Source organism: Montipora capricornis, chromosome 2 (genome assembly GCF_036669925.1).
Source record: "Montipora capricornis isolate CH-2021 chromosome 2, ASM3666992v2, whole genome shotgun sequence".
NCBI classification, from domain to species: Eukaryota; Metazoa; Cnidaria; class Anthozoa; order Scleractinia; family Acroporidae; genus Montipora; species Montipora capricornis.
In genome coordinates, this window is record NC_090884.1 from 51,763,831 (window position 1) to 51,776,330 (window position 12,500).

General features: G+C 41.6%; 1 protein-coding gene across 6 annotated transcripts in view; it reads right to left on the bottom strand.

Moving 5' to 3' along the window:
• Window positions 1-10,795, bottom strand: part of LOC138026496 (lamin-B3-like) — a 71,847-nt gene extending 61,052 nt beyond the window's left edge. For 2 of the 6 annotated variants that reach the window (XM_068873886.1, XM_068873905.1), the window contains exons 1-7: window positions 10,371-10,787; window positions 7,257-7,512; window positions 6,477-6,623; window positions 3,954-4,079; window positions 2,881-3,006; window positions 2,542-2,759; window positions 1,156-1,231 (exon numbers count right to left, since the gene is read on the bottom strand). In XM_068873886.1, coding sequence (XP_068729987.1) covers window positions 1,156-1,231; window positions 2,542-2,759; window positions 2,881-3,006; window positions 3,954-4,079; window positions 6,477-6,623; window positions 7,257-7,512; window positions 10,371-10,729 — 1,308 coding nt within the window. In that variant the 5' untranslated portion in view covers window positions 10,730-10,787. Of the gene's footprint in view, window positions 1-1,155; window positions 1,232-2,541; window positions 2,760-2,880; window positions 3,007-3,953; window positions 4,080-6,476; window positions 6,624-7,256; window positions 7,513-10,370 lie in introns of all 6 variants that reach the window. The other 4 variants (XM_068873899.1, XM_068873915.1, XM_068873891.1 and 1 more) reach the window with 4 other exon arrangements.
• Window positions 10,796-12,500: the final 1,705 nt, after the last annotated feature.

Below are 12,500 nucleotides of genomic sequence, written 5' to 3' on the forward strand. Positions count from 1 at the left end.
CACGTCGCTGGTTTCGGCGAGGGAGCAAAGCGCTGTTACGTAAGTATCGATCGACTCATCAGGTTCTTGTAGGCGATTATTGAACTTCTATCTGTCATAAATAACGTTCGTCTTACCAAGGCAGTAGTTCTGTCAAAGTTCGAGCACTTTGTCAATGTTCTCTCTCTATTCATCCGATCAAAACGGCAATCCATTGTGTATTTCCAAGCATCCGGACCAATACACGTGTTAAATGTGGCGACACGAAGTGCTCAAGATTGTTTATCTAACCCGGTGACGATTTCATACGCTTTCCAGATTTGTAACCACTTTTTCCAGTTGGCTGCTATGTTTCCTTTACTTTCTAACTTCTGGGAAAGCGACACATTATCCGCGAACCTCGAGGACGGTGAGGCATTGACGAGAGGGGCTTCTCCTTCCTTTCGCATTTCAGCGTAGACTCAAGACGGCGACGCGTGCAAACTCCCTAACACAATTTTCACTCAACTGCGTTCCAAATTACACTTGAGATCGATCTATAGCAGTTTCTGGTACTTCTGACCCCATGTAGCGTTACCACTAGCAGTCGGCGAAGAAGGGAAATAAGTGGCACAAGACTAAATTAATGATCGAGAGAGCGAGCGATCACATGGCGAGACCACGTGACTAGATGACGTTACAACCTCGTTGGAAAACTTGAAGCGCCACATATTTTATAACCCTGCATATTACTTACTTTAGTTCCGCTGTTGAACAACCTCACAACTTTTTCAACGATCCTTGCTGTAGTGTTTTAATGCATGCTATTGATGTCAATTGATGTAATCTCCTATGTAACCACGTGGTCTGATTTTGTATATAAATTGTAACCAACTGTATAGAGTGAGTTTCAATCGAGTGTCGTAAAACCAAAACCAAAGTAATTACTTTGGCCAATCAAAAAGGACGGAGGCAATCCAGTAAACCAATCAAAACTCGAAGTAATTACTCGTAGCCGACACAAAGCGCGGGAAAATGTGCACGCGCGAGCCACGATTGGTTGAAAAAGTGGCGCGAAAACTTTGAACCAATCATTGAATGAAGTAATGCAAAACCAAAGCAATTCGCTAATTACTTTCGACACTCAATTGAAAACCGCTCTATTCAGGAGCATTGTAATAAAGCGTTTAATCGTACAATTCTCACTGTTTCTGTTTCTGTTTCTGACTTTCCTTCCAATTCACTGCTTCTTCCCTTCTTCTTTATGTTCAACCTAAAAAATGACGTTTGTCATATGGTACGTATTTTAAAGCCCAGGTTAATACTGGCAAAGGCAGGTCACATGAGAGAAAGGTACATTGGGTGATATAGACCACACGTGATTCTTTAGGTTTTAGTTACCAGTTTACATATTTTTAACCAGTAACCATTCAGAGGTAGCCTTTTATTTTTGCGTGAGTTTTATTTTCGTTATGTCTTATTATTGATAGAGGTCCATGAAAATTAATTCGACGAGAGTTAACCCGCAAGAAGGAAATGAGCGGGGAGGGGGGGCACTTTTGCCCCCCAACTTTCAGCAAAAATAATAATAATAAGTAAAACATCTGTCATTTTACGGTTGACATCTCGTCCAGAATGCTGAAAATAGCATTTCCGAGCTTCAAGATTTCAAAATTTTCTGGCGGAGAATTTCCCTAGAACCCCCTACAAGTTAGCGTCTCCGGCGCTTGCTTGTTAGCCCATTCATCCAAAATACGCTCCGCTCCACAAGCGGCCCAGGCTCGGAGGGTAATAATTATAAGGATTTGTATGGGAACCCCGATAACAAACACTCAAAAAGTGCTGGAATAGTCAGGGACTCAAAAAGTTATTTACACACAAACGTTCTCAATAAAAAAATCGTACTTTATTGTCCTGGTGACTTTCTCGCTTTTTGTGCGGGTATTTGCCTGCTTTAACGCGATTTAAGCGACTTCTCAGCTTCCCAGGTTGTCACTCGTTCATAAATAAAGGAAAGGCTGGAAATTAATTTCTACTTGTAGCTTACCTCACATCTCGCCGATAGACGCACACTTCTCCTGTATCAGTCACGCTCAAACTCCGGCGATGGCCACACAGATAAATTTACTTCTCTTTGACCGAGTTTCAAGGTCCAGCGATGGATACGCGCTGGACCTTGAAACTTGGTGAATGTAAAGTGCGGCAGTTGTCATGACGACTGAAGCTTTGAACCTTACTTGGTCTTTGAATGTCGGAAAATGTTCTCATGGGAACGTTTTTCCTGAACAAAGTAAGAAATGGCTAATTTTGCTCGATGATCTCAAATTCTAACGGTAACAAAAGTAAACTGCAAGTGAGGCCATTTGAAGCTATTTGAGGAAAGTAGAAAATAAAGCATGTAACCTTCTCCTTTCTAACGTGTTATAAACACAAAACGGCGAAAAAAAACATCCAGTTACGGTGGTTCATATTACACTGAAGATTTCGGCCGTTCATGATAGTGACAAAATATGTTTGAGATTACAAGGCCTCACGGGCGTTCAGTTGTTTCAGGTTGTTTACATCATGTTTAATTTACCATACCTTCCTTCTTCTTCTTCTATCATCCTTCTGTAATCTGTAATATCCGAGTCGAGCATTTGATTCACTTTCCTCAGTTCTTCATTCAGTTCTTCAGTTACAATCCACTGTGTCCCTTTTTTGATAAGTTCATCTTTCTGAGCGATTATTTCATCATACATCCTGTTGTCGGCTTCTCGAAGTGTTTCTGAGTGTTCAATTTTCAGCATCAAGCTTGCATACTGAGAGAATTAATAACAAATTTACACATTTTTATCTCTAATAAACAGAGAGAGACATGTCCGAAGGAATTTTTTTTCTCACTACAGCAAACGAAGTGTAAAAGATTTATTTCCATTTTACCTTAGACTCCCACTGGCCTATCTGTAACTTGAGATTTTCGATATCAATGGCCAACTTTCTGTTTTCTTCTCGGACACTTGACAACTCTTCCCAATCTTTTGTATGCATCTGCTGCAGCACTTCACACTGAAAAATAACATAAAAGTGCAAGACCTGCTAGTTTATGTTCAAACACCTAGTCCAAAGATCGAGGGTGAGTGATACGGGCAAGATTTTCTTTTAATTTACTTGCTGTGCATCATTGCTTCATTACAAGTTGAAGAGCACCACCTCTGATGCGAGTTGCAAAATCAAACTGCGCAAATTAGACGAGGGTTTAACTTTTAGCAGCATGTTAATATGTTGCGGGAACTTGCAACAAGAATGCTAAAACGAGCAAAAAGCTTTACAACTCGCAATGAAACAATGTTTGCGTTATCAGTTGCAATGACAATTTTGACCGTATTACACGAGCTTTAGGCGCAGGGAGAGACGGGGGTACTCGTCGGAGATTTTGAAAAGAACTCCGGCCTAAGAGTTACCTAGACCTTGTTTTGTGGGCGTGGCTTGGATTTTTTTCACCCCTAAGAGGTACCAATTCTAACGCAAAACATTGTCTCCTGTCATATTTTTTCTGCTCAGTATCCTAAGGTACCGCAAACCACTTTTTTAACTTCTAAAAGGTACAACGAACACCCCCGTCCTTTTTATATGGCAGTCCCCCCCCCCACCCCCGAGCTTACACATTCTGGTTGAAGACCTTCAAAAGTGGAAACTAGGGTCGTGTTCTATTGGGATCAACCGTTTCAACTGCAACCGGTTTAGGTTGAGGTTTACCAGACGTCTCAGCGTTGACAAGTTGAGGGAAAACAACACGGTAGGAGCCCGCGGCAGATTTTAAATGGCCCACGTAAACGACAGCGGTCGCTGCCAATGCTTTTTGAACCGTTTCAACCTAGTTTAATGCCGGTTGAAAAAGTTGATCAACCAAACCAACCGAAAACGGTCTTTTCCGAATAGAACGCTAAAAAACCCAACCAGCTAAAAAAAATTGATCCCAATATAACACAACCTAAGTTATATTTCTATATTACCTTCCACTTCCACTTTCTCATATCTAATGTGAGATTTTCGACATTCATGGAGCAAGTTCTTTTCTGTTCTTGAACAGTTGTCAATTCTGTCACAGCTGTTAAATACTTCTGCCGCATCTCATAATACTAAAAAACAATATTGATACAGGAACCATCTCTATAGATTTATTACCAGCTGAAGTTCCAATAGCCTGTTCCAGGCTCTCGGTCAATGGAGGGAAAAGGAGGGGGGGGGGGGGGGGAGGGTCGACGAGCGGGATCCGGGACAGAATTAGTTGACCTCCCCTTTTCTCTCCCAGGCCCTGCTTGTCACCGGCCCGCGTTTCCGATCGTACCTACTGACCGAGAGCCTGAAACAGGCTAATGTTTCGAGCCTAATAATAATAATCTGAATAATAAGAATAATAATATTAACTACTTTTAAAAGCCCTTTCCAGTTCTGATCTAAGCGCTTTACAAAGATAGGAAATGAATTCATACATGTTAAAAATAATTTTTAAAAAGCTGAGTCTTAAGTTTACGTTAAAAAATATTTAAATTGTCACAAGAACGGATGTCATCAGGTAGTTTGTTCTACAGTTCAGGGGCCGAAACTGCAAAAGCTCTAGAGCCATACCACTTGAGATTAAAGTTGACAGAACTCGGGCGTAATGCTGAAGATGACCGGAGCGTTCTTGAACGGCGTATCAGGTCTTGAATATAGATAGGAGACTGCTGGTGAAGAGCTTTATACATACAATACAATACATACTTAATTGACCGCTCCCCATAGGGGCTTTTCAGGGCCAATGAAACAATCAACGAAACAACAGAACACAACAACAACAACTGTTAAGAATCCCAACTGGCCGGAGCCAAACCAGTTGGCTATTTACAAGTGCAGCTGGGAAGTTGAACCAGGGACTATCGGGAACAAATTCAGCGAGTGGTCAGAGCGGGTCTTGAACCCGAGATCTCCGGATCTCAAGGCAAGCGCCCTAACCACTGGGCCACACTGCTTCCCTCTTTGTGGGTGAGCAGAATTGTTTTGAATTTAATTTGCTCGGAAACTGGAAGCCAGTGCAAGTCGAATAAAATAGGGCTGGTTTGGTCGTACTTGCGAGAGCTTGTAATCAGTCGAGCCGCGGCATTCTGCACCAAGTTGAAGCTTTTTAATATCATATTTCTGGACATCGTAAAGAAGAGAGTTACAGTGATCCAACTTGGAGGTCCCATGGCGTGGATTAGGGTCTCAGTGATTTTAGTGGAAATACGGGAAATGTTTCGAAGATGATAGAAGGCAGATTTACAGACAGAATTGACATGAGGGAGCATAGACATAGTACTATCAAAAACGACACCGATATTTCTGGAACATGGAGACGGTTGGATCGTATCAGATAAAGACTCTTGTTAAAGACATCTACTTATCAAGATCGGATAAGCATTCCTCAATTTAAGCGATACCGCTGGTTAATTCCAGATCGTCATTAGCAAAAAAAGAAATGTACAAGGACAGGGGCACAGGGTAGCGGAATTCTCTGAGGGTACATTTGGAGTATTAGGACTGCAAACAGGTAAATATTCCCGTATAAGTCGTATCTTGTCGACTAAGAAAGACTTGAACCGTTCAGATAGAGCATAGTCAGAACTTGCAGAAGGATAACGCGAGAGAGGTCTTCTGTATAAGAAAATATAAATAGCCAAATATTGCAAATAGAACATAAACTATTAAGAATCCCAACTGGTGGATAGCCTCCCATGAAGACGCTCTTGGGGCTCGTCACTCTTCCCTCCCCAGGTGGAGAAATGACTCGTGACGAACCCTGGGTGTGTCTGCGTGGGAGGCTAAAACTAGTCACGGGAGGCCGACCAAGTGGCTTTTCATTTCACCCGGTCGAGGAGTTGTACTCGGGACTACCGAGAACAAAACCAGATAGCCGTAGGATGAAGGATTTGAGACCTCCAGAAACTCCACCGCCCTGTGCCACTCGCACATGCCACCTCCCACAATGTAGGCCTCTCTTCCGAGGAAATTCCCGTAAAGTTATTCGTAGACATTCTATCCACTTCTACCGCGAATGACATTATCTCGGACGATTCGTGGATTTTTCGGGGTGGATGTCGGGAAATACGTATAAAGCTGCTTAGGTTGTCCACGTGATTAAAATAACCAAATTATTTATAAGTATCTAAAGGGGTTGATTATTTATAGTCCCTGTTTAGATTTCGGAAACCAGTGGTAATTTCAAAATAACTTGAGAGGGATAAGGCCTTTTTAGGAAATAAACTCTCTTATTCTTAATCCTCTGTTGGTTTCTCGGTGTTTGGAACCGCAGAACCATAACCCTAAGCCCTTCATCTTTCACGAACAAGGTGCAGAGATGAGTGTCCTTATTAGAGGAGAGGCTTCTGAAGTCCTGTTTCTTGGGATCACATTAAAAAGTGAATTTTTGTCCGTAAAATAGAGTTGTCCGTAGGGAGAGGTTGCACAGTCTTACATTTGTGCTGTGGATTCTAAAGAAGCTGTGTTAATCTCACTACCTCTGACTTGTGACTTGTCTCAAGTTCGTTCCTCAGTTCTTGCACCTGTCGAGCCAACATTTCTTCATAACGTGTTTTCATTTCCGATTCAACTTCAAAGCGCTTTTCCTCTGACTGTTGTAACTGGCGGCGGATCTCAACTATAACCTAGAGAGGATAGATTACAATACATGACATACTGGTAGGTATGGGAGGCACGATGGTTAGTTAGAAGTTCTTTCGCTTTCTCTCGCCATGCTTATCCCTTATTTTTTCGATCGCCGTTTTTTGCGCTGCTGCCCAACTAACTGGAAGAGGCTAATGGTTAGTGCCCTGCACTCCGGATCGAGCGCTCCGGATTTGCGCCCTGTTCTGGGGTCATTGGGTTGTGTTTTTGGGCGAGATACTTCATTCTCACAGTGCCTCTCTACACCCAGGTGTACAAATGAGTACCGAAAACGTTAGAACTCGAGATAACCTTGAGATGGATTAGTATCCCAAGAGTCAAGAGACAATAAGCACTCGATGGATTGACTGGCCCTAGGGGAGGCAGTGAGTTTTCCACGAGACCCTCAATGTTAATTACACGCAGCATTCAGGAGGGGAGTAGAAATACTTCTAGTCTCTTAACGCCAAAATTTAATCTTAAGTACAGGATAAATGGATCTAAAAGAAATTTGTTTAAAATCTGCAGAGGTTCTGATGTGAGAAAATTGAAATATGTTTTCTCACAGCTTACAAAGGTCAAAGCGTCATTTCAAAACCACACACATGTTTTTGTGGATAGTTAAAAACCATTACCTTCTCATGGCTATTCTTCTTAGAAACCAGTTCTGCTGCCACTAGTTTGCTTTCAACTTTCATCTTTAAGAGGGTCTCTTGTTTCAAGGCGTCGTTAAGTTCTTGCCATTCTTTCTTTTGCTCCAGTAATTTAGATTCTAAGTTCTTATTTTCCTGATTTCTTGCCACTAGCTGTCCTTCTTTTTCAGAAAGTTTCCCCTGAGCCACGTTCAAGGCATCTTGAGTCACCTTGTGCGCTTCGATCTCTTTATCAAGCCTTTGAAGTGACAAGAGAGTTTAGGGGCCACCTCTTAGCAAGTCTTAATTGTCAATACAACTGTAAAAATAATCTCTAATAAGTCTTGTACAGTGCTGCTATCGAATACGTTCGATGTGATGGAGTAAGTAGGCACATTAAACTCGCATAATATGGCAAGTCATGGCAATCAAATACAAGTTCTGCTAAATTATGCTACTGTTATTAGGTCATAGAACACGCGGGCTCGTTAGTTGGTTCAAGACACTATTAGCGTCGAAGGCTAAAATATTGAACTCAGAAATGAAGTTATAAATTCTATGGTAAGTTTAATGGATATCTGAATTTATTGAGTTATATCATTTCCCTAGCCAAACGCGAGCCTGAGTGAACCACGAGCCACGAGCCAACCTCGTGTCAACCTTGAGTCAAGCCCAAATGTTGGATTTTTTCCATTTTTGAGTTTCATGGCCACAGAAAAGCAATAAAAACCTCGTAGGAATAATTTGCCATGAAATATGCTCGCCAATTTTCTACTTTCCCAATGGCTTAAATGTAAGTATCTGCTTCGTGACCAAGGAAAAATGTTCTTTGAAATAATGAGCTTGCGTCGCAAGCTTTTGTAGCACCTGCTTCTTGCCAACAACAGATCATGAAATTTCCAAACTTATGTAACGAAGAACCACTGTAAAAATACGTTGCACATGATTACTCTGATAAAATTGTGTTCTACCGAAAAACATGTCCGCCATCAATTTGGCCGCGGAGAGAATTGGTTGGGATCTAATATTTCTTGTATGGGTACCCTGTGTATGAAACACAAGATGGCGCTCGAGTGGCACGAAATGCTATAAATATTTTTGTTCCACATCAATGTTCGCAGTGTGTCGTTGAAATGGAACTTCTGCATCAGTTGTGTGTAATTAACAAAGGTCGGAATCCGTGAGGAAAATTAATGGATATCGAGGTATGCAGGAATTAAATTTAAAGCTTAACTCTTGCAATCGGCAATGAAAAAATAATGACATATTGTACAAAACTGGTGAGTATATTTCTACAAACTTTCAAATTCCGCTATTTTTTATTCCATCCCGCCATCCCGCCGCAATGTGCATTTACATCCCGATCCCGCCTGGTTGAAACCACTTTGCTCCAACTCAACTGATCAACCATTTGTATAGCTTCTACATTACCAAAGATGAACTCTCATTAAGCAGTGATGTCATGACTTGACGTAGACACAAAAGTTCATTTAGACTGAAAACGCCACTTACAGGGGATTGACATGAGTGAACATTATGTGCTTATATTTCTAGATAGAAGTTAATAACATGCAGGCCTGCGCGTACTCCATTGGTGTGTTCTGCATGAGAGTCTTAAAATTATATTTTTGCGCGGACGTGCGTGTCCTTAAGAGATTTACCTCTGTATGATATTATGGGAGCTTTTAGGCTCCATTGTTCCATCAACGTCCGTTTAAGATTTTTAACTGCTGGGTGGTACGTAGTGACAAAAGGAAAAAAACCTCTCGTCCTTTTTCTATGATTGTGTTTGGATAGCCTCGCGCTCTCAGACGATGTTTGAACTCCTCAAGGCTCTCTTCAAATCATGTTGTTTTCGAAGAGTTAGTCCTAAGAAGTCTCATTGCTTCACCATTAATTAAGCCATTTTTTACGCCTGCGGGGTGGCCGCATGAGTTGAAGTATGTATATTGAAAGGTTTCAGTCGGCTTATAATGAGTTTTAACTACTTTGTCGAGGAAAGTGATTTCGTTGATGGTCATGAAGGGGTAAAACGGGAGCTCGGATTGGCTTGATTTTTCGGTGGGAATCACTGGAACTGGGATTTTGTTACTGGGAATGGGAATAAAGAGTCCTTGCTGAGAATTCGATTTGAATAGCGGAGAATGGCGTTCCTGGCCACTGCATTCAGAACGCTTTCATTTGGCAGGTGATAGGATTTTAGTAGCAGGGACTGCGATTTCTAACAAACTTGAAAGCTTGCCACTAGGACTGAGATTTTGTCCAAATTTGGACTGTGAATTGAGATTGCCACCCCCTCCCTTTCATGACCCTCTTCGTTCTCTGATATTTCAGCCGTGAATTTGATGGTAGGGTAGAATTTATTAGCTCGTTTAATAAAATGGTCCACCTCTGCTTTATCGCTGTCCCAAAAAGGGAGAAAATGTCATCAATATATCTTTTCCATAGTTTTTGGATTGGTACAACTTACAAACTAACATGACGTTTTCCCGGATTTTCCTTAGCGTTTTATCCTTCTTCAGTAACTGCCCGAATTCTTTCCTTACGCAGAGAAAACTGTTTCCAAAGCTTCCCTTTTCATAATAAATTGCAACGCAGTTTATTATGTCAGAGCCGTTTCAGATGAGGCTGGCAGAGTGAGACGATGTCGCCATCGCGCTCGTGTCAACGAACGCAAAGTGGTTGAAAGAGATCGACTTACTTTTAATCCGCGTCACGTGTTACTCCGAGAGGACAAACAGTGAGTTGCGTGAGCGGCATAGTTCCGAGTATTTTACTTTTTTGCGTAGTTTCTAAGGGTCTTTTAGGGTCTTTTGGCCAATTTTTTCATTCTCCAAGCAAATTAAAGCTCTTCAACTCATAACGTAAGGTTACTTGCTATCCCGCATTTAACTGTCCTATCCCGTATCCCGCCTACGGAAACGGAGAATATCCCGGTCTCGCCGTCGTATTTTCATCCCGCATCCCGCCTTTAAAATTTTTCATATTCCACATTCCGTCTCGATTTTAAGCCCCATCCTGCATCCCGCCAAACCTGTGTTGGACCCTCTTAGGGTGACACCCGGTCTGTTACTCTAAAACACAAGAAAAGTATGTAAAAAACATAATATTACTTACTGTTTCTTGTATTCATCAACCAGTGCACTGTTTTTACTTTTCTCGTCATGAATGCTGGCCCCCTCCAGTAAAATCTTGTTGTACAGTTGATTTTCATCCTCCAGCATCGGTTCAGACTGCTTATATATAATCTCTGTTTCTTTGCTCGTCTTCAATTTATTGATCTCGACTGTCAACTTGTTCTTCTCGGCTGTCAGCTGGCTGTTCGAAGCCTCCAAAGTTTTAACCTTTTTTATGTAAACGTCTAGGCGTCCATTCAAATGCTTAAATTCCTCTTCTTTCTTCTCTAGGAAGAAACGAAGAGCTTGCTTAGTCGGGGATATGACGGGAGGAAGGTCGCTGGGAGGTAAACTCGTCATTTTGAAAAGCAACTTTTTTCAGGCGTAATTCGTTTTGTTGTTGGTTCCAAATGAATACAAGATTGCTAAAATGTGTTCATATGTCCGTTCTCAAGTTGCTGAGGACGCGGAAAATCGAGAACTTCCAATCATATGCGGGCTGTAACAGCTATTAGCTAGAGAGGTTGATTTAATAACCGGAACCGGCTGTTGCCACGAAAGAAATCAGTAATATTGGTCCTTCTTTCGAAATCTGTTGAAACAGTTATATCTTTCCTGTTTACAAGTTTTAGCATAAGCGGAGGAGAGAAAAATGAGCGGAAGAAGTTTTACACAACGTTTCGATGACTCCACATCATTTTCAAGTGGAGAGAGAATAAAAATTGATAACAAACATTATTTCATAGGTACTGAGGTTTATCCACGAAAATCATAGTGAATAAAATTCGTACTGATACTAAATGTAGCCATTCAGGAACCCGAAGGACAAAATTTCACTGTGAAGAAATATCGTTAGTCCAATCAGCAACGCGAACGACGAAATTTCACTAGTGATGAATGAACGTATCGAATGGAACGTCATCCGACAGCCGTTGCACAAAAACTGCGCGCTTTGAAAAATGGCCGGTTTGCTTCTGTTTGCTCAGTTGAGGAATTTATTTTCGAACACGAAAACAGAAATGCGGCTCAAAAAACTGAACTAGATGTACGATTGCTTGAACGACTTTTGAAAACGAAGGTCGAAGACAGGAAAATGGAAGTTATTCCAGCGGTTGAGCTGAATGAATACTGAATACATCAACCAATTTATCATCACCGTCCGCACTAAAGACGGCAATGAATACGACCCGACTTTCCTTCGAAGTTTAGTGACTAGCTTGGAACGCTAAGGGCTATTCCGCAAGAATAACAAACGCCCTGGTATTTGAGAAAACCAGAGAGGTTCTTTTATAGTCCAAACAAAAACAACTAAAGAAGCAAGGAAAGGGAAATAAACCCAAGGCCCCGGTAGCTTTGACAATCGACGAACTAAAAACACTCTTCACTTTGGACTACTTTGGAATATCTGAAACACAGTGTCGGTTGGGCGATTTTGTTTATTGCCTTCATCGCCCCACTCCATTTGCGCGAAATAAACCTCAGGACATGAAAGAATTACATTACAGCATGGAAAATGCTTTGTACGATTTTTATTCACTCATTTGTTGAATTCATAATAGAAGACGAGAAACTCGTCTCGGACGGAATTTCGTCTCACAAAAACCCGACTACTGTGAATTTAAAGGACGGTTAACCGTCTTACTTTTCAGAGAAATGTGAATTTAGGTGCTGGACATCGAAGGAAAACCGTAGATGTTGGGTTCGGAAAAGACTGGTGGCGAGTGAAAGGCGAGGTTACATTCGACGCCATGTTGGATTTTTTATCCCAGAAGCACTTGGGGGATCTCTTGGTCCAGACTTAAATCCTAGGACACACATAAATTCCGTCGCGATTTTCACTTCTAATAGGAATTTAGAACGGATTTTCGTCGCTGACGAGTTTCTCGTCCAACTTTTTCGTCGGTTTGGCCGGGAAAGTTAAACAGATAAATTGAGACAGGAAACTCGTCACACACCGGATTCACATTTGACGAGTTTTCCGTCTTGTGATGAGTTTCCCGTCTCAGACGATTTTCCGTCTCTAATATGAATTCGGCTATTGTTTCGTATCGGGAAACTCACTCGTTCGCTGCGCTCACTCACTCGTTTTCTGATACGACTCAACTCGTGAATAAAAATAGTACGCGCGAAT